Genomic DNA, 23,615 nt, shown 5'->3' on the forward strand with positions numbered 1-23,615 from the left:
TAAAACAAGTTTAGGCGATTCACAGAAAGGATTCAATATTAAATATACCCAAGGTAATAAATTAGTTTTATTTAAGTTAATTTTTAAATGTTTGCTTTATGATTCAGCTTAATTAACAAGATTTGTTTCAATTTTTACAGGTTGCAGAGCGACTATCAAAGCTAATAACGGCACTATAAACGTCAGCAGCATACGGCTTGATGAACTATCCTAGCAACCAAGAATGTCTTTATAAATTAAAAATCCTAAAGGTGGAGCACTGTCACTCAATTTCATCGATTTTGATGTGCATCAAACTGATTTTGTTCAAGTAAGTAACTTTATTTATTCAGATTATATTAATTTATTTACTGAAAGAATATTTATAAGGCTAACAATAAATTTTTGTACCACTTCAAGGTTTACGACGGGTCAAGTGTAAGCGGACTTCGTTTGCATCCCGGATCAGGTTTTACTTCAGGATCACCCCCAAGGATTACATTAACGGCTTCAAGTGGTGAAATGTTAATTAGATTTGTAACCGATGCTTTGCACAGCGGCAAAGGATGGAAAGCCACATTTTCAGCAGGTAAAATTATTAATAAAATATTTACGTTTAAAATTTTTAATTCTTTCATATTTAATTATTTTTGTTATTTTTCTTCAGATTGCCCACCATTAAAAGCCGGAGCTGGAGCAATGGCTTCGAGCAGAGATACAGCATTCGGAGCAGTTGTAACTTTCAGTTGCCCCATCGGTCAAGAATTTGCTACCGGAAAATCTAAACTGACAACTCAATGTTTACCAGGTGGAAACTGGTCAATTACATACATACCAAAATGTCAAGGTAAATAAGAAATACAAATACATGGAATTTAAAAACATCGAAATTTTTTAGTTAATAAATGTCTAACATGTTTGTTATTTGAGTTGTTTCAATAAATAACTAAAATTTTCTTTTTCTTTTTCAGAGGTGTATTGTGGACCAGTTCCTCAAATAGATAATGGTTTCTCAATTGGATCAACTAATGTAACATACAAAGGTATCGCTATGTACCAATGTTATGCAGGATTTGCTTTCCCGTCAGCTTCTCCAGTCGAAACTATGTCTTGTCTTGCTGATGGTCAATGGGAACGTAAACCCGCATGTTTAGGTAAGATAAAATATAAAAATAAATATATTTTTTCTCTAATTAAATTTACGCAATGTCTGATTGATATTTTCGTTTATAGCATCTCAGTGCGTAGCTCTGCCAGAAGTTCCACACGCAAATGTTTCAATTTTGAATGGAGGAGGACGCAGTTACGGAACCATCGTTCGTTACGAATGTGAACCTGGCTACGAACGAAGTGGTCACCCAGTACTGCTTTGTATGAGCAATGGAACCTGGTCCGGAGATGTACCTTCTTGCACACGTAAGTTTAAAATCTACACAAAAAAAATAGAGTTATAGAAAAATAATCATGGCGTGATTTATTTTTTCTAGGAGCAAGATGTCCAACGTTGCCTACGATTAAAAATGGATTTGTAACCGATGTTTCAAGGACATACTTTTTTGGCGATGAAGCTCGCGTGCAATGTTACAAAGGATTCAAATTGACTGGCCCAAATATTATTCGTTGCGGCGATAATGAAGTATTTGATAATCCTCCTAAATGCGAAGGTAACTTATCTTTAATTTATTATATACATAACTTTCATTATGAAACTTATTGTTACTATGCCTGTTATAGATATCAACGAATGTGCCAGCTCACAATGTGATCTAGCTTCGACTGAATGTACTAATACGCCTGGATCTTTTCACTGCAAATGTCGCGCTGGATTCGCACCTACATTGGAATGTAGACCTGTCGCCGATTTAGGTCTTCTTAATGGTGGTATCCCCGACGAATCAATTATCGTTTCTGGAACTGAAATTCATATCACAAAGGGGTAATATATTTATAATTCATTTTTATTGAAAAATAATATTATCTAATTAGAAGTTATTTTATGGTAATATGTTTTTGTTAGATGGTACGTCTCAATGCGGGTGGTGGATGGTGCGGTAACAGCTTGGAACCAGGTGCAAATTGGGTAATGATTGACTTGCGAGCCCCTACTATCATTAGAGGATTTAGAACTATGAGCGTACAAAGACATGACGGCAACATCGCGTTCACATCAGCTGTTCGTATACAGGTAAAGATTTCATGATAACACAAAAAAAATGTTTGTACATATAATTAACATATAATAACTTCGATTTGTAATATTAACAATTATTTGTCATTTCTAGTACACCAATGACTTAACCGATGTCTTCAAAGATTATACAAATCCCGATGGCACTGCGGTTGAATTCAGAATTCTCGAACCGACCTTATCTGTATTAAATTTACCGGTTCCAATTGAAGCGCAATATATTAGATTTAAAATCCAAGACTACGTAGGAGCACCGTGCTTGAAACTCGAAGCGATGGGTTGTACGAGATTGGAATGTGCTGATATCAACGAATGTGCTAAGAACAATGGAGGATGCGATCAGAAGTGTATAAACAGGTAATAAAATAAATTACCTGTTTTCATAGATTTCAATTTGATATTATAATTTTATCGTACGCAATATAAAATATACACATACTAGTAAATTTATTAATCAAGCTTTATAAAATCTTGTTTATTTATTTTAATTATTTTATAGCCCTGGAAATTATTCATGCGGATGTAACAATGGATTTGAATTGTTTACGCAAAATGGTACTGCCGGATATTTCATTGAGTCATCCGAAACTGGAACTAGAGACGGCGATACTTTCCAGAAAGATAAATCATGCGTACCTATCATGTGCCCTAAACTTACACCTCCAGAAAATGGCAAACTGTTATCCACAAAAGTAAGATTTAAATACATTAATAAATGATATGTTATATTTTTTATATTTTAAATACGTAACATTTTTTATTTTGTTTTAGGATATGTATCACTTCGAAGATATTGTTCGATTCCAATGCAACTTTGGTCATGTAATGATTGGCTCCGTTTCACTTATCTGTACTTCCACTGGACAATGGAACGGCACTGTACCAGAATGTCAATGTATGTAAAACTTCTTTTTTTATTGTTATCATCAATTGTTTCTGATGGTACTTACATATTGTTGCTTTTGCTGCAGATGCTAAATGTGTATCACTACCGGACGAGAAAAATGAAGGATTAAGAATTGTACGTAACAACGAAGAAAGTGTACTGGTACCATTCAGAGATAATGTAACACTTACTTGCTCAAACCCTGGAAGAAAACTCAGAAATACTGCAACTGCTGGATTTAGACAGTGTGTTTATGATCCACAACCGGTAAGAAAAATTATACATGAAGAGTATAACGTAGCATTGTTCTACCTAAAACAGTTATATAGGAAAATATGTTATATGTAACTTTTAAAATTACTTAGGGCTTGCCTGACTACTGGTTATCTGGCGCACAACCATCCTGCCCTCGTACCGATTGCGGTATGCCTTTACCAACACCAGGTGCTGAATATGGTCAATATATGGACACAAAATATCAATCATCTTTCTTCTTTGGATGTCAGAACACATTCAAGTTAGCTGGACAAACAAGCAAACACGACAACGTAGTGAGGTAAAATATAAAAATTATTCGTAAAATTATCAAATCATTGTCGCAATTAAAATTTTAATACTAAAAATAATTTTAGATGTCAAGCTAATGGCATTTGGGATTTCGGAGATTTGCGTTGTGAAGGACCAGTATGCTCAGATCCTGGTAGACCCAGTGACGGTTTCCAAGTAGCAAGAAGTTATGAACAAGGTTCTGAAGTTGTATTTGGTTGTTCAAGACCTGGTTATATTCTAATCAACCCAAGACCAATTACGTGTATTCGAGAACCTGAATGTAAAGTTATTCGACCACTGGGAATTGCATCTGGCAAAATTCCGGATAAGAACATTAATGCTACATCTGAAAGGTAAGAACTTAACTATAAATGGTTTACATTATTATTATTATAAAAATATTAAAAACTCTTTTTATTTATAGACCAAATTATGAAGCAAGAAATGTTCGATTGAACTCAGTTACTGGTTGGTGTGGTAATCAAGAAGCTTTCCCTTACGTAAGCGTCGATTTGGGAAAAGTTTACCGAGTGAAAGCAATTCTTGTAAAGGTGTTGTTACAAATGACATTGTTGGCAGGCCAACTGAAGTTCGTTTCTTCTATAAGCAATCTGAAAATGAAAATTATGTTATATACTTCCCCAATTTCAATCTTACTATGAGAGATCCTGGAAATTACGGAGAATTGGCAATGATAACTTTACCAAAATACGTACAAGCTAGATTTGTGATTTTAGGTAAATATCTTCTAATTATTACATAATATTTGATTTAAAATGTTATAGGTTTTACTAAATTCAAAATATACTTGCAGGAATCTACAGTTATATGGATAACGCATGTTTGAAATTTGAGTTAATGGGATGCGATGAACCCGCTTCTGAACCACTTCTTGGTTATGATTATGGATATTCTCCTTGTGTTGGTAAGTTTCTGCAAAATATTTACACGTAAAAATAACCAAAATCAAATATTCTATTCATGTCTTTGATTATAGATAACGAGCCACCAGTTTTCCAAAACTGTCCTCAACAACCTATAATTGTTCAGAAAGACCGAAATGGAGGATTATTACCAATTAATTTCACCGAGCCAACAGCCGTCGATAATTCAGGAACAATTGCTCGTCTAGAAGTGAAACCTCAAAGTTTCCGTTCCCCTATGATGGTTTTCCAAGATATGGTAGTTAAATACATTGCTTTTGACAATGATGGTAATGTTGCTATTTGTGAAATCAACATCTCCGTACCTGATGATACTCCACCACTATTGAGTTGTCCTCAGAGCTATGTGATAGAATTAGTAGACAAACAAGATAGCTATGTTGTAAATTTCAATGACACAAGAAGACGTATTAATGCCTCTGATGCTTCTGGTGATGTTAGGATAAACTTCATACCTGAACGCGCTACTATTCCAATTGGTGGATTTGAAAACGTTACTGTTGTTGCATCAGACAAATATGGAAATAAAGCTATGTGCCACTTCCAGGTACCTACTATTCCCTTGAGTTTTGAATAAGTTTATATTTGATTCTAGTACAATACGCCTTATTATAACTTATCAATCAATTATTAAGGTATCAGTGCAAGCTACGCCGTGTGTAGATTGGGAGCTGCAGCCTCCTGCAAATGGAGCTTTGAATTGTTTGCCAAACGAACGTGGGTTACAGTGTATCGCTACATGCAAACCAGGATATAGATTCACTGATGGCGAACCTGTGAAAACATTTGGGTGTGAAACTAAGAAATTATGGACACCAACATCTGTTGTACCTGATTGTGTATCAGAAAGTAAGTATCTATATTTTGATTTAAATTAACTTTTACAGCTTTAAAAATTTAGGTTAAAAATAATAATACTGGAGATATTTCATTAGTAATAATAAACAGAGAATAATTGCTTTAATATATTTCCAGATACCCAGCAAGCTGAATACCATCTAGTAGCTTCGGTTACATACAGGGCTAACGGTGCTGTGGCCTCAGCATGTTTAGGTCAATATCAAGATCTTATGGCTCAATACTATCAAACTATGAATGGAATTTTATCACAACAATGTTCTGCTATCAATGTTAACATGAATGTATCTTTCATTAATACAATTCCAATGCTAACTGAGGAAAATGTAGTCAAGGTAAATTCATATAATTTCGCTGTAATTTTCTCATTCCTTATTACTATACCAGGGTACATATATCATATTATCATAACTTGTGACACAGCTGTAACTACTAGTTTTTGGTCTTTATATTTGGAAACAGCATTATATTTAAGTTATTAAAAACATATTTGCCTATTTTTAGATGGATTTCGTGCTTGCCATTCTACCAGTAGTTCGCTCACCTCAACTCTATGAACTTTGTGGAACCACATTGAATTTAATTTTCGATTTATCAGTACCACACGCTAGCGCAGTTATTGAACCTTTATTGAATGTGTCAAGCATAGGAAACCAATGCCCACCTCTAAGAGCACTGAAGAGTTCTGTAGGCCGCGGCTTTACGTGTAGCGTCGGAGAAGTTTTGAATATGGACACTAATGATGTTCCTAGATGTCGTAAGTATTGATTGTATTTGCAGAAGAAAATAAATTACAAGTAAAAAATACAATTGCTTGAGGCAATCATTGATATTATTGCTATTTTCAATGAAATTTTTGTTAGTATTTGAATATTTTATTATGTATTTCAATTTCATGAATTTGCATGTAATATTTTTGTATGAATATTGTGATAATCAAATCAAACATTTAATTTTTTTTTCTCTCAGTTCATTGTCCAGCGGGTACTTTCGCCGGAGATAAGCAACGCACTTGCACATATTGTCCTCGAGGATACTACCAAAATAGAGATCGTCAAGGATCTTGCGCTAAATGTCCATCAGGTACATATACACGCGAGGAAGGTTCCAAGAGCATATCGGAGTGTGTACCTGTATGCGGTTATGGAACATATTCACCCACTGGATTAGTTCCTTGCTTGGAATGCCCTAGAAATAGTTACACTGGTGAACCACCCACTGGAGGTTACAAAGATTGTCAAGCTTGCCCCGCTAGCACGTTCACGTATCAGCCAGCTGCTCCAGGAAGAGATAGGTATGTGCACTTGTTTAATAATACAAAACTTAACAGTCTTAATACTTATTATAACATGCTTATTTAATTGTGTTTTATTAGATGTCGTTCTAAATGCGCTCCTGGATTCTATTCCCCAACTGGCTTGGCACCATGCTCTCCTTGCCCACGTGACTTTTATCAATCTAATCCTGGCCAAAACACTTGTCACGAATGCCCAACAAATATGAGAACTGATGGACCTGGTGCAGTCGGACGGGAGGAATGTAAACCAGTCCAATGTGCAGATAATGCTTGCCAACATGGAGGCTTGTGTGTTCCAATGGGTAACAAGATTTAACATTCAGAAAACTTATTTATAATATATGTTACATGCCTTAAGTATATCTAATTATTGCATAACCTTTATACTTTCGTAGGTCATGGAGTTCAATGTTTCTGCCCTGCCGGATTTTCCGGACGTCGTTGCGAGATTGATATAGATGAATGTTCTTCTCAACCATGTTTCAACGGTGCTTCCTGCACAGATCTCCCTCAAGGTTACAGATGTACTTGTGCACCAGGTTATACTGGAATAAATTGTCAAGAAGAACGATCTGATTGCCGAAATGATACATGCCCTGCGAGAGCTATGTGCAAAGATGAACCCGGCTATAACAACTACACTTGTTTATGTAGAGCTGGATATACTGGACCTGATTGTGATATTACGGTAAGCCCTCAAAAATAGTTATATAATAATACAATTTTAATATGAAGTTATAATAATTTATTATTTTTTATTCATATTATAGATAAACCCATGCACAGCCAACGGAAACCCTTGTACCAACGGAGCAACTTGCTTAGCTTTGCAACAAGGAAGATTCAAATGCGAATGCTTACCTGGATGGGAAGGTCAACATTGTGAAATAAATACTGACGATTGTGCCGAAAAGCCTTGCTTACTTGGGGCTAATTGCACTGATCTTGTTGATGACTTTAGGTTTGTATTGTATTTTTTTTCTAGAATTTTTAGTCATTGTCATTGTATTAAAAAAATTCTTAAACGAATACTGTTAAAAAATTAAATAATATAATATAAAACTAAATGTATTATTTTTTACTCCAGTTGTAATTGCCCACCTGGATTTACTGGCAAGAGATGTCATGAAAAAATTGATCTTTGCGCCGGTTCTCCATGCAAAAACGGAGTTTGTGTAGATCGATTCTTTAGTCATCAGTGCGTATGTCATCCTGGCTGGACAGGTAAGCACACATATTTTCAAGAACATTTTAAAGTTTTTAACAATATTTTTATCTAAAAAACTATGTCATATTTCAGGTCTATCGTGCGAGATAAACATCAATGACTGCTCTAATGAACCATGCTTCAACAACGCTATTTGCACTGATCTCGTTGATGGTTTCACTTGCACATGTGAGCCAGGATTTACTGGAAAACATTGTCAGCATCGCATACAATATTGTGCTTCAGAACCTTGTCAGAATGGAGCGACTTGTACCGATCAGGCTGACGGTTTTCTTTGTAAATGCAGACCAGGATTTGTCGGACTCCAATGTGAAGCTGAGATCGATGAGTGCTTAAGCGACCCTTGTAGCCCAATTGGTGCTGAACGATGTGTAGATTTAGATAATTCTTATCTTTGCCAATGCAGAGATGGATACAGTGGTAAACAGTGTGAAATTAATGCTGATGACTGTGCATCTTCGCCCTGCTTGAACGGTGCAGTATGTAGAGATGACGTTGCTGGATTTAAGTGTCTATGTGAACCTGGCTGGACTGGTCAAAGATGTGAAAAGGATGTTGGAGCCTGTCAAAATAAACCTTGCCAAAATGATGCTAACTGTATTGATTTGTTCCAAGACTATTTCTGCGTGTAAGTAAAATAATAAATTAACTGTTAATAAAATAGTAGATAGTCTAAATTCAATAATTATTTATATATTTTTGTTTAGTTGTCCATCTGGAACTGACGGAAAACAATGCGAAACTGCTCCTGAACGTTGCATAGGAAACCCATGTATGCACGGTGGTCGTTGCCAAGACTTTGGATCCGGTTTGAATTGCTCGTGCTCTGCTGATTATACTGGTATTGGATGTCAATATGAATATGATGCCTGTCAAGCTGGAGCATGCCAAAATGGAGCCACTTGCATTGATGAAGGCGAAGGATTCACCTGCATTTGTCCTCCTGGTTATACCGGTAAATAGTCTAAAAAGTAGTTAACTATATAAATCAATTCTAGAAACTTTTAAATAATTTATCATCTTATACTTTTTTATTTATAATAACTAATAAAATTATAATTTTCAGGTAAAACTTGTGATGAAGACATCGTTGATTGTAAAGAAAATTCATGTCCTCCCTCTGCCACTTGCATCGATTTGACTGAGAAGTTCTACTGCCAATGTCCATTCAACTTAACAGGAGACGATTGTCGCAAGAGTAAGTTAAATTTACAAAATGACACAAATTTTACATATACTCTTCACAGCAATAATTTTATTTATTGTACATAATTAATGTTTCTATAACCATAATTTATTTATAAATCAATTTATTTTAGCAATTCAAGTGGACTACGATTTGTACTTCAGTGATCCAACACGAAGCAGTGCTGCTCAAGTCGTGCCATTCTACACTGGCGCTTCCAGAAGTATGACAATTGCTATGTGGGTTCAGTTTACTCAAAAAGATGAAGGCGGTATTTTCTTCACTATGTACAATGTCAAGTAAGAAAAGTTATACTTTCGAATAAAATAAGATAATATATAATGAGAATTGTGTAGAACAAACTTCAATTTAATTACTTTTTTTAGTTCTCCTCATGTTGCAACCGGTCGCCGAATTTTGGTTCAAGTACATTCCAATGGAGTACAAATTTCACTTTTCCCTGATATACAAGATGTTTACCTTGCGTTCCGCGAATACGCTACTATGAACGATGGTCAATGGCATCACATAGCTATTGTATGGAATGGTGAACGCGGTGGAGAACTTACCCTTATCACCGAAGGTTTAATTGCTAGCAAAGTAGAGGGCTATGGCAGTGGACGAGTATTACCAGACTAGTAAGTATATTTGAAGGCTGATAGTGGATGCCAACTTCTTATACGCTAATCTATAGATTTTGGTCTGTGAAATTATGTATGGAACGGTAATTTGTTTTTTTAGCGCATGGACCACCTTAGGTAAACCACGTTCTGATAATCCAAAGGCATATACCGAATCAGGTTTCCAAGGGCACTTAACTAAAGTACAAATTTGGGGACGAGCTTTGGATGTTACGAACGAAATTCAAAAGCAAGTCAGAGACTGCAGGTGAGTTATTTATTTACTTTCATTAACAAAACATTTTGTTTTCAAGTTGTCAATTACTAAATTAATAATAGTCCATTTACAATAATTGCCGACATATGTATTGTTTTATTTTCAGAACTGAACCAGTGTTGTACAGAGGACTCTTACTCACATGGGCTGGTTATGAAGACACAGCCGGTGGTGTAGAACGAATTGTACCCAGCCATTGCGGACAAAGAATATGCCCAGCAGGTTATACCGGTGCAAGATGCCAACAACTGGAAGTCGATAAGGTATACTAAATACATTTTCATATAATTGAGTATTGTAAAAAAATATGTAAAATTAAAATTTGTATGTAAAAATGTAATGTAAATTTTTATAGGTACCACCTAAAGTTGAGTATTGCCCAGGCGATTTATGGGTTATTGCCAAGAACGGTTCAGCCATTGTATCATGGGATGAACCACACTTCAGTGATAACGTAGGAGTAGTTAAAATACAAGAGAAGAATGGTCACCGTCCTGGACAAACATTACTTTGGGGAACGTATGATATTGCATACGTAGCTTATGATGAGGCTGGTAATACAGCTACATGCCACTTTAGAGTTTCATTGTTGTGTAAGCATCTATTTATATGAAAAAAAAAACTCATATAAAATATAGTTTGATAACAAATAGAAATATTTATTTTATTTTATATTTTAGCTGAATTCTGTCCCGAACTTGCCGATCCAATTGGTGGAACGCAATCATGTAAGGACTGGGGCGCAGGCGGCCAATTCAAAGTGTGCGAGATCAGTTGCAACCCAGGTTTGAAATTCTCTCAAGAAGTTCCAGCTTTCTATACCTGTGGAGGTGAAGGATTCTGGAGACCAACCAATAATCCAGCACTACCAATGATCTACCCAGCATGTTCAGAATCGAAACCAGCTCAAAGAGTATTTAGGATATCTATGCTTTTCCCAAGTTCAGTTCTTTGCAATGAAGCCGGTCAAGGAGTTCTTAGACAGAAAGTTCGTAATGCAGTCAACTCATTGAATAGAGATTGGAACTTCTGCTCTTATGCTGTAGAAGGTATTAAATTAAAATTTCTTGTTTTCTTAAATTTAGACTAAATTTAACACGTTTTGATGAAAAAATTTTAGGCACACGAGAATGTAAGGACCTTAACATCAACGTAAAATGCGATCACCGTGCCAACAGACAGACAAGGCAAGCTCAAAATAGGGAAGAAGATCAGGACGGTGGCACCTACGTAATCGAGGCCTTAGTACCAGTTGAAAAGTGAGTACATTTTTAAAATTTAAATATATAAAATGTATTAAAGATGAATGTATGAAATTAGGAAAAGTTATGCGCTGAAAACATTTATTAAATAATTAAAAATATCTAAAATATTTAAAGTTGATAAAATCATCATACATATTGATTTTGATAATCAATTACATGATTAGTTTAGTAGAACATTGAGAACATATTATTTTATTAGTTAATTTACGTAGTTAATTATTATCATTACCATATATTTTTCAAAATATTTTTGAGTATACTAGTAAAAAATGTTTTGCATGGTATTATTACCAAATTTTATAGAAGAATTGGGATGAAGAGTCATATAAATCAGTATCCAAATATAATTTGCAGTTATCTGTATTTACCTTATATATAAATGTAGCATTATTTGTGTATAAAACCCAAACACTACAAAAACAAACAACACAGTAGATTCTGAAAAACTATTTCTTTAGCACAATTTCCATTTCACTTATGCATTTTATGTGTTTTTCTTTATGATTATAATTTATCATAATAATTTCGCAAAGTTTATTTCATTGTTCAACACTTGTAATTTAATTTTAGTGTGTAGATATTTGTGTTCTCTATATCATATTATCATTATTTATGTATTTCATTTACAAATGTTGTTCGATAACACTCGCAAAAGTATTCGCAATTTTCATACAAATACAATATGAATAGAATCATATTAGTTTTTAGTTCAAAATGTTCATTATAGTTAGTTAAAATTCATTTACTTAGTTTTGTACTCCGGTAAAATTCATGTACCAAAAAATTAACAACCTCATTGTTTTGGATTCACATAGCGATGAGAAAACTCATATATTTTTCCTAAATCATATAGTTAACTATATGAATACCATAATAATTATTTATTAGTTAATTTATAGTAAATTGAACAAATATAACTAAATCAATGAAAGTTTGTTAGTAAATTATGTAGATTACAGTTGATGATAATTCCAAATCGCTTTCAATGACCAAAATAATACCAATTAAGAAAATATTTCACAGTTTTGAATATTAGAAATTTATATAGTGAAATAGTGATTGAGTAAGGATTTCTATACACAGTTTTGAATGTTTATGACAATTTCTAATAGACTTTTTTATGCGTTCGGATGTTTAGAAACACCCAAATGAGAAAATTTTAATTTACTACTATACTGTAAAATATATTTGAGTTAATTCGAAAATTGTCGGTTATCGGACAGCATTTCTTCGAGTAGTCTTCAATCTGTATCCTTAATAGCATGTGTCATGTGTATTCTTGCTCTTTTGTGTTGTGTAGAAAAACTCCAAGTCCAAGAGAAGGCCGACAAACCAGCGACACTTATAACGTGGAAATTTCATTCCCTGCCGTCAAGTAAGAAATTCGTTTCACGATCTACTCATTTAATATATAATTCAACTTGCTTGTATTATATTAATGTGCTTTATCTTTTATCTTATTGCATGCTTGTATGTATATATGAGTTTATTTAACAATTCATTTCCTACAGAATTATTTTCACGAACTATTTGTAATGGAAAATTACTACGTTAATGCTTTGAACTATGATAGTTTTGTAAATACTATCAGTTTTTTTTTAAATTTATTAAACTTTGAGTTTGAACTAACAAGTATTATTTTTTATAACAAATATTTAAAACCCGAAGCAATAATTAAATATTGGAAGTATATTATTCTAATATAATAAATCTAATTTAAATGATGTTAGTCTAGTTCAGTTTCAAATATTTATTGCGACTAATACAACATTCACTTATAAAACTGACTTAATACACATTTTGTCTTCAGGTAAAAAGCCAGGTTATGAATTAACAACACTAACATAAAAGACAAACCCAAAAATGGCTTTATGTTGCTTGTTTAACAATTGTCTACCGCATTCATTCTTATTAGTATATTAATTTAAATTCTTACCTAACCAGCGATCCAGTAATCCATTCCAACACGAACGAACGCTCCAACGTTCAAAGGCTTCTTGAAAAATTAATTTTGGAAGAAGATCAATTTGATGTACGTGAAATTCTGCCAAATACTGTTCCTGATCCAGCATCTCTTGAACTAGAATCGGATTATGCTTGTCCTGAAGGCAGAGTTGTAGTAGCTCCTGATTGCGGTAAGCAACCTCATTTATTTATTTATTAATATATGTATATAAAACAATTATAATTTTGGAACATCAATTTATCTTAAATCTTAAATCTTTATAGTTCCGTGCGCTGTTGGTACTTTCTACGATAAAAATACTCGATCATGTATTCCTTGCCCACTCGGAATGTACCAAAGCGAGGTTGGCCAGATGCATTGCTATGCATGTCCGTCCATTGCGGGTAAACCAGGAGTAACTGTTTCACCAGGCGCCAGAGTTGTAGAAGATTGTAAAGGTAAGAAGGGTTTTGAGAAAACTGTTGGATTTTTTTTGAGTAAAAGATTTTTACTAAAATATTATTTTTCAACAGAGCGTTGTGACCCTGGAAAATTCTTTGACCAAGAAGCAGGTCAGTGCAGAAATTGCGGCCACGGTTTCTACCAACCTGAAGAAGGAACTTTCGCTTGCAAGATTTGCGGACTTGGAAAAACTACAAGGACATCAGATGCTACATCGAGAGACGAATGTAGAGATGAATGCGCATCAGGTAATTAACTCGAATTTAATGTATAACAACGGAAAAAATATTTCAAATATTATTACATACAATGTTTAAATCTTTATTTTTATTTTAGGACTACAATTGGGAATTGAAGGACGTTGTGAACCTTGTCCACGCGGAACATTCAGGACCCAGGGCGTTCAACCAGCATGTCAGAGCTGTCCACGAGGAAGAACGACACTGAAGGTTGGGGCATCAGCCGTTGAAGAATGCTCACTACCCGTTTGCACACCTGGTAATAATTGATTTTGAAAGCATTAAATTTGCCAATAAATCATTTCATTGGCTACAAAATAAAATCATTGAATTTTATTTACGCAAAAAATTATATATTGGACACAAAATAATTTTAAGCATTAATAAGCTTCTAATCATAGATTTTTTTCTTATTTTCAGGATCATATTTGAACGGAACATTGAACAGCTGTATAGAATGTCGCAAAGGCACCTATCAATCTGAAGCACAGCAAACATCTGTTTACCTTGCCCACCTAATACCAGCACCAAAGGACCAGCAGCTGTTAGTTAAACTTTATTATAATCATATTTTGAACCAAAATACTATGATTTTTTGCATTACATTGTATTATTTTCAGACAAGCCGTGCTGAATGTACGAATCCTTGCGACATGAGCGGTCCGGACATGCATTGCGACACCAACGCCTATTGTCTACTTATTCCGGAAACAAGTGAATTCAAATGTGAATGCAAGCCTGGATACAACGGAACTGGCAAAGTTTGCACAGGTAAATAAAAAAAATATTAAGATGGTTTTCAAATTGGAAATATATGTGCTTTATTTTCTTCTAAGATTTTTTCCTTGACTTTTCTTACTATGAGATTCTTCGATTTTCACAAAATTTTAGTTAGTGTAGTTTAATACGACGAGAATTTATGATAAATTCTTACTTTCGCGTAATAATAAACGAGATTTTTTATATCTCTACGTTCCACTTGATCATACTTATTTGCAACATACTGGTATTCTTTTCTATTATCTTAATATTCTATTTTTTTGTCAAAATAATATTTATAAGATATTTGCTTTAATTAATCTTCCGCTATAAGTAAGTTAATTAAATCATGTGGAATTTTATTGAACTTATTTGCATTGCAAAGAAAATATATATTGCTATTGTTTCAATATGCATATTAATTAGAATACGTCAGACATCATTGATAATATTTATTTCACAAATATAATGAAAACTTGAAATATGAATCAAATTATGCATTCATACTAGCAACGTCAATATCTTATAGATTTATTTATATTATTTATATTGATACACTATGTTAAAAACAAATTTGTAAAATCTCGAATCACATGACACACATGTTTATATGTAACTTATTTAAAACATGCAAATGATAGCAATGCGTCGGTTTAATGATGTATTGGAACACTGATGTTTTTATAAAATAATAATAAGGCATTTTATATTCAATTAGCATATACCTCATGAGGTGAAATGATATCATATGTTTTATATACTGCCCTCATACATTAAACAAATATAATGCGAATAATATTTCTTAGTTTGCCAGCCTATTTGAATTAGACACGTGGTTAAATATTACAGTTTAATGTACATTGATAGAAACGAAACTATAGGTATTATGGAGAAAGTTAAAATATTTTTGTACTAAACATTATAATAACAGGATGATATTAATATTAGTTTCATTATAATTAAATTATAATTGTGTTATTAATTTATACTTATCTATTTTCTAGATGTCTGCGAAGGATTCTGTGAGAACGAGGGTCAATGTATCAAGGACGCTCGAGGTGCACCCGCCTGCCGATGCATTGGAAGTTTCACTGGACGCCACTGCACGGAGAAATCTGAGTTTGCTTACATTGCTGGAGGAGTCGCTGGTGCCGTTATATTCGTCATCTTGATCGTCCTGCTTGTTTGGATGATTTGCGCAAGGTATGCTTATTAATTTACATGGGCCAGCGGTGGCGATATCGGTTAGAGCGTGGGCTAGCAGCAACTAGTCCCAGGTTTGCTGGTTCGATTCCCGCTACCGCCGTAGCCCGACATCAGGCAGCTTTGATGTCAAATTTCTACTTGGGTTTATAGATTACAATATAATTCCAAGTGGAAATCGTCCTTTGTGGACATAACTGCAACATCCAATCACATGTTAACTATTAGACGTAAGAGCTAATGGTATTGGTGAATGGTAAATCGATAGATTGCCTCTCATGAAATAAGTAGTCATAAGTCTTAACCAACAGCTTAGAGAACATATAAGAATTTGATTGCTGTTCAAACAATTACAAAAAAAATTAATTTACATGTACTCGTCAAATTTATTCACATTTTACCGAAGAGTCGAAGTTCTTCAGCTGGTGCATACCCAAGTCTTTTTTCTTTTTATTTCTTCAGGTCTTCTCGCAAGAAGGAACCACATCCTTTAACTATTAATTTAACAACTTATCTATGTTTTCTTTTCTCTTTATCTTTCAGGTCCTCTCGCAAGAAGGAACCAAAGAAGATGTTAAGCCCTGCCACCGATCAGAACGGATCCCAAGTCAACTTCTACTATGGAGCTCACACGCCTTACGCCGAATCCATCGCCCCATCTCACCATTCGACTTATGCCCATTACTATGATGACGAAGAAGATGGTTGGGAAATGCCGAACTTCTATAACGAAACTTATATGAAAGACGGTCTTCATAATGGAATGAACGGAAAGATGAACAGTCTGGCCAGGTAACTAACTAACTATTAATATACAATTCGATAACATTTTGAATGAGGATTTATTCTGATTTGCTACAAAAAGCTAAGGTGGGATCAGCAAATAAAATAATACATGGCGTAAGCCGATAGCTATTAATAATATGCTATTGCTATTAAACATGCATTAATTGCATAGCTTAATTAAATATTAATCAATATACTAAACAATAATTTCTCTTTCACCAATCAACTCATTAATACACATGAAATTGACATCGAAACACTTTGAAAAAATACCAAAAATTGGAGTTATTTATCATCGTTGCGTAAAACAAAAATATTTTTGTACAAATTTTGTAAGATACTATTTTTTTTTTGAGAGAAGAATTAGTTAGATAAATAATTGCAGACTAAAACTAGCAATCCGTCTCTGATCGTTTATTATTAGTATTTTATAATTGTTTTATTGCTCTTTATTTATTTTTACCTGTAAATACTCGATAATTATCTATAATTAGAATAATGTGTTTTGGCTTTTAAAGAGATTTTAAATCCTTTCTTATCAAAATTGACTTTATAATCCCTGTGAACAAGCATTTTGAATGCACATTTTGTTATCGTTGCATTCAAACATTTTGCATGGAACGATTCTTATCAATGGTGACTCTGCGCAAATATTTAAATGATATAATTGTGCAATTGAAATAATTATTAAATTATTTTAGTGCCACTTCATATAATTTGAACTCATTGTTAGTTCAAATAACTCATCAGGATTACGTTGCAAAATAAAATTAAGTTTACGAGTATGTTCCATTTATAATAATAATCAAGTTTGTTCTATTATAATTTCTAAGTTTTATCTGGTTTAATCGCTACAAATGATTAATGTGAAGTATTATATTTGTTAATTCACACACTCCTCTCATTCACCATAATTTTCATGTCGGTCATTATGTCTATGACATTTTTTTTTAATTTATATATTTTTAGTATATTTTTTTCAAATTTCAAATTTATTTAATATTCAACCCTTTTTCTACAAGCGTCGTCGATAGGCGACATTCAAATGACTACCTGTGAGTAAGAATGTCGCTTATAGACGACATGCAGTGTGACAAATTTCGCTTGAATATTTATCACTCTGATTTAAAATATTGCGAATTCTAATTTGTTATTGTAATTTTTAGTTTTTGAGAAGAGTAATTTTTAAAGTTTAAATAAATTTCTGTCGATAGTAATTGGAGTATTGGAAAATATTTGGGTAGCAAATACTTGGGCGGTTTACTGACTCGTACAGCAGAGTCATTCCTATAAAAACACTCTTGTAGCAAAAGGTTTGATTTGTTAGTAGCTCAAGCGATAACAAATTATTGCTTAGAAAAATCGAAAAAAAATATTAGTAAACTTTTATTATAGCGTTACACTGTAGCAAATAAAAAATGGTCTAGCGTTTACGCGTTTATATATTTGAATGCGTAACAAGCGAACAATTTTTTAAATAAATTAAAAAAATATAAAAATTTATTCCTTGATAAATACAAAAACTCATTTATTACTAGTATAGACTTATATTATTTACTACTAAAATTTATTCAAAATTATATATTTCTATTTGGCCATCAATTTATACCATTCTATTTTATTTCAATTTGAAGGTAATTAGAAGGATGATATACAATATATGTATATAGTCTATGCGTTTTTTCTAGCTTGGAAATTAGAAATTTACTAATTTCATATATTTTAGCCAACGATTTATATTACTTTAATTAATAAATAATTTTAATAATTCTCTTTATTGTTCGGTATATAGAAGTTAATGAAACATATTTACTCAAAGAACACATAGTTCCAATTGCTTTAAAAAAACCTATTATGTGCTTTTGAAAAATGAACAAAAAAAACTATTAAAAAGTTTTCGAATTTTTGACGATGTAAGCATAAAACAAAGTGTTATCATCGTTATTGGAGATTTGAACAAATTGAATGATTCACGATGATTGAACAATATTTTATCATCAAAATCCAATTGTTCCATAATTAATTTTACCTTTCAGATCGAATGCTAGCATATATGGGACAAAGGATGATTTATACGACAGACTGAAGAGACACGCTTATACAGGAAAAAAAGGTGACTTAGACACTCCAACTTCGTACAATTAAAGCACTGCCCCGGACGATCGTAGGTACTTTTGATGGGTGTATTTTGCTTTTAATTTTAACTATAAAACGGGTGAAAAGCTTTCTTATCCGCGGTCTTACGGTTGACTACAAAATTTTTGGTACGGAATAATCTAACAAATTGCTAGTACTTTTAAAAGGAATTACAATATAACATAATTGAAACTAAATTCTTCTCTGTTCATGTTATTTTATTCTTATATCATTGATGCAGTAAAGTATACAATGAATATTTTGAAACTATGCTGATGATACTAACTACTTCTTATGAAACTAGATGCGTAATCAGAAACCTGAAGTGATCAAAACAGAAGTTAAAGAAGAAAAACTGTTTTTCTTTTCTGTATCAGATGTATTCTATTCATTCAAACCAGTTCGACCAAATATTCCACTGTATTCTCAAAAATAATTAATAAATATCTCTTAAGTTTCAAGTGTTTATAATATATATAAAACATTGTATTTGACGTATGATTGACGAAGCAGTGATATAGCACATTAATCTTATCTATGAAAACAATGAAATAATTTAGCTACTGCTAATTTTCAAAAATTATAATTAAATATAAATTATTATTACTAGCATCTTATCACATTTGATTGGACTTGTGCGATCGTAAGACCGTTGGTTTAATTTTGGAGAAGGATTTATAAATATATACTAATACAACATTTACATTTTGTATGCACTTTCTGTAAATTCAATTTTGATATTAATTTTGTTTCAAATTGATAAAATAATATAATACAATAATTAAATGTTTAAAAGTAAATTCAATGTGAAAATACTTCCATGATGATTTATAAAAAAAAACACCTCATCTTAAAAAGCACCTTTATATATAAATCGACGATCTTCCGGAGGTTTTTAACTCCGTATAGTAGTAAATTTATGTTTGGTATAAAATTTGAAAGTGTATATTACACTCACACTAATAATAGTATGTAAGTATTAATATTTTATTCATACAGGATCATATTGGTATAGTATTCATAATTTATCCGCTTATAAACTAATAAATAAACCTACAACATACAATTCCTTCTACGGAAATTGAAATAAAAATATTTTATCATTACATATGTACATATAAAAATAAAAAGTCACGTTGTTTTAAATGTGTGATATAAAACAACTTAATAATATATTTTTTGTAAATAATTTTTAAGGCATTTTCTTCTCGCAAACGCAAAGGCTAATTCTAAATTGATGGATGTGGTTATTTGAAAGAATAATATTTTAATTATAATCATCTCAATATTGCAAAGATTCAAATTTTCAAGCCAACTTTTTTAAATGTATATATTTTACGTGACATTATATATTATAATATTTTTTATCCAAAAAATATCAAGTATTCCGCATATGTTAATGGAACCAAACAATTCTTGCATATATAGAATATAATTAATAATGAAAAAATATGTAACCACAATTCTAAATGTTTTCTCGTAAAAAGTACCCAAATCAAACTTTAAAGTAATTTATTTTTGTAGTAATATAATATATTAATATTCTCATATTCAATTTTATTTGTGATCAATGGACAATATTAAGTTGTGTTCAATTCCCTATCTATGCCAATATAATATCGTAATATTCGATATCAAATAATGGCTCAAATATATAATTCAACCCTTTCGCTACTAGCGTCGCCTATAGGCGACACCCACATTATAGACTCATGTCGTCTATTGTCGACACTCACACTTTTGCATTCTCGTGCCGACCTGTGTATACGGGTGTCGCCTTTAGACGACATCTAGTGTGTCGACCTTTCAAGACATATCACTCTGATAATGAGTTAAATAATTGAGAATTTTTATATGTTATTGTAATTTTTAGTTCTTTAGAAGCGCAATTTACAATTTTCAAATAAATTTTCATTGATAATGTTCAAAAAATCTTGAAATATGTTGTGCCTGCTAAGCGCTACTGGGCGGCGAGTATACCGTACAGCAGTGTCATTTCTCCAGAAAATTCTGCCGTAGCGAAAGGGTTAATTAGATACTTCTTAACACAGATGATTTATTATAATTAAGTTTATTATTTTTATTTATTTCAGATAAAAGCGATAGTGACAGCGAAGGTCAGTGAAATACACGTCGCATCATTCAAATTAAATGTATTTCTGGTCAAATTAAATGAAACAAATAAAATGACATTTCAAGTCAATAATTAATTTTACAATGCATGTAAATCGTTTGATGATTAGATATAATTTTAACTCAGTGTATAGTTTTAAATTACATGACGATATTATATGTTAATGAATGTTTTAATTGTTTTTTTTTTCGTCTTGTTAGAATCGAACAGATTTTATTTGCAAAATATCTGCTTGATTCTACTGACAACAATTGCGTGTCTTTACGGTTGGTCACGTTTTTGTTAATAAATATTAATATTATTGCGTTAGATTTTTATCGAAATTAATACAGATGATAAATAATATTAATGACAATAATAAAGTGCCAATTTGATAGAAAAATAAAATTATATGTCTTAAATTAAAAACATTGATCGACCGTAGATTCCACAAATGAAGAATAAAACTTAATTTAACTTATTTTCTGTGTCAATACCACAATCACGTAACTATAAGATTTATGTATTATTTATTCGAATTTTACAGCGTCTTTATTAATAGAAGAATGCAAAAATTTTAGTTAGCATTTATATAAGCGATTTTTAAATGTCGCATATGTATAGATTATATAAAAATTGTTATAACTGTAATGATACTTATATTTTATATTATAACTATTAATAAAAATTATATTGTAACTTTTTATACATATAGGAAAAAGGCATGGACGAGCGTTGTGAATGTGTTCATCAATTATGTATTATATATTTTAGTATAATTCTAAGACAAATGTATTTAAAATATTTGATTATGTAATTGTTATGTGTACGAGAACAAATGAGATTGAGATTAAAGTTTTATATGGATAAAACATTTTTGTTTTAATTCCGTCACGCATTTGAGCAAAAAATTAGAAAAAAATAGGATTGAGAATTTCCAAACGTGACTTTGGGATGTTTTATGAAATTTTATCTGAAAACGTGCAATTAGATTGTACAAAAATGAATATTTTGCACGTACTAAAATTTCTTAATAACTACATAATTTTGTTACATTTTTACTGAACATTATCTTCTTAAAAATACAATGAACACTATTATTTATTACATACCAAATTTAAATCTTTGAGACCTCTGCTTGAGAAATATCCTTACATTCATTTAGCATACTACCACCAATACAAAATGTTGACGGTTAAATAAACTATTAGTTTATTTTCTTATAAATTATATTATACTATAATTGTATTATTGATATATTGAATCCTTACTTCAACTATGATAAATAGATGAAATTGGACAAAACTGGTTTTTAGAGCCAACAAATTTCGTATATTTTTAGAGGCACTAAAACTTTTAGGAATTATAATATAAGACCTCCAAATAAATTGCTAAGTAAAGTTTCTTATTAGTATGCCCTAACCACTGTATTTCATATTAATTTTTTCATTGAGTCAATTATTTATAACTTATAATTGTGCAGCAAGCAAAATCTGGTCGAAGAGATAACCGGTGCTGAATTTTATTGGTAAAAGTTGTATCCTAATTTGATTCTCGAAAAATCTCAATGCTAATAAAAAAAATTAAAACTTAATTGAAAGATGTTATTTGTTAGAGTTGTATTAATTATTTCTTGCTAAAATTTAAAAAAATCAAAACAATTCATTATTTGAAGATCTTCCCGGTTAATTCAGATATCAGGAAGTTAATGTAGGTAATAAAGTAAATAATATCAGAATTTCACTTATAAAATATATTACTATAATGGATTTTTATGACTTATGTAAGTTTAAAATTGGCTATAATACGAAGCTCATCATAACGTCTAACTTTCTGATATCAATACATAGTACCAAACTTTGACATTCCCTGTCTTATTACATAAGTTACAACCTGACAATACCAAACATAGATATATTTCCTATGGAAGAACAGAAATAATAAATCGATCATAAATTTCTAATAAATCAGACATGAAATCTAGTATTTGTGGTAAAGTCATGAGGACAATTTAAAATAAGTCTGATCTCATAAATGGGTGGACGATATGTGATTTATTAATTATATCAGAACATGTGCATATGAATTAGACTTGCAGTTTGGGAAAAAATATTATCAAATGCAATTACACATATGAAACATATATAACAATGTAATCATACTTCCAGTGTCATGTAATAAATTTTATTACTATGACAAACATGGCGCGGATAAAGATAGATTGGAACAGTAAGATCAATTTGGTAAGGCGATAAATATATTATTATAAATTATTAAAGTTATTATTATTATTAAATGCAAAAATAGAATTACGTAAGGTTATACATTAAAAAAGAAACATTTTAAAAAATCCAAATGTATTGTTTAACACGGCTACTGAGCCCGCCGTGGCGTAAGAAATTAAGGGGGTTAGCACAATCTAGTCCCGGTTGCAATCTCAACCACGGTTAGCTCGATATCAAGCAGCATGATATCCAATTTCCACTTAAGGTTTTAGATCCCAAATATAATCAGCGAAAATCTAGTGATGCCCTTTGAGGACATTTATTAAATATAATCTGATGCAATCGTCGAAGAAGGGTTAACCGATGAGTTGCCTCATATAATATATGATTGCTGTAAAAAAAAATAACACGGTTAATAATTTTAGTTAAAATCTTAGTGCATGTATTGACTTCTTTTTAATTTCCCGTAG

The 23,615-nt window shown here is 31.8% G+C and overlaps 1 protein-coding gene across 1 annotated transcript; it reads left to right on the top strand.

The window, feature by feature from the left end:
* Positions 1–4: 4 nt before the first annotated feature.
* LOC113380980 (sushi, von Willebrand factor type A, EGF and pentraxin domain-containing protein 1-like) lies at positions 5–21,025 on the top strand (the record flags this gene model as incomplete). Its single annotated transcript, XM_026619997.1, is given in 52 exon segments — positions 5–53; positions 141–178; positions 180–231; positions 234–310; positions 400–568; positions 647–826; positions 951–1,133; positions 1,213–1,395; positions 1,467–1,643; positions 1,714–1,896; positions 1,899–1,915; positions 1,997–2,164; positions 2,262–2,524; positions 2,667–2,859; positions 2,939–3,062; positions 3,139–3,320; positions 3,419–3,609; positions 3,686–3,955; positions 4,027–4,145; positions 4,148–4,339; positions 4,417–4,527; positions 4,600–5,093; positions 5,182–5,395; positions 5,522–5,739; positions 5,909–6,161; positions 6,374–6,698; positions 6,780–7,003; positions 7,097–7,389; positions 7,472–7,662; positions 7,789–7,925; positions 8,002–8,557; positions 8,637–8,884; positions 8,996–9,127; positions 9,249–9,414; positions 9,502–9,753; positions 9,857–10,003; positions 10,119–10,275; positions 10,368–10,605; positions 10,693–11,061; positions 11,133–11,271; positions 12,578–12,652; positions 13,222–13,412; positions 13,507–13,680; positions 13,756–13,932; positions 14,021–14,182; positions 14,344–14,418; positions 14,421–14,467; positions 14,544–14,694; positions 15,687–15,885; positions 16,429–16,677; positions 18,708–18,784; positions 20,901–21,025. Coding segments are annotated over 52 exon segments (9,483 nt in total), but the record flags the coding sequence as incomplete, so codon positions are not given.
* Between the last annotated feature and the right edge of the window lie 2,590 nt (positions 21,026–23,615).

Source organism: Ctenocephalides felis, unplaced genomic scaffold (genome assembly GCF_003426905.1).
Source record: "Ctenocephalides felis isolate EL2017-DRISC unplaced genomic scaffold, ASM342690v1 CF-g0.4_SCAFFOLD_02505, whole genome shotgun sequence".
NCBI lineage: Eukaryota > Metazoa > Arthropoda > Insecta > Siphonaptera > Pulicidae > Ctenocephalides > Ctenocephalides felis.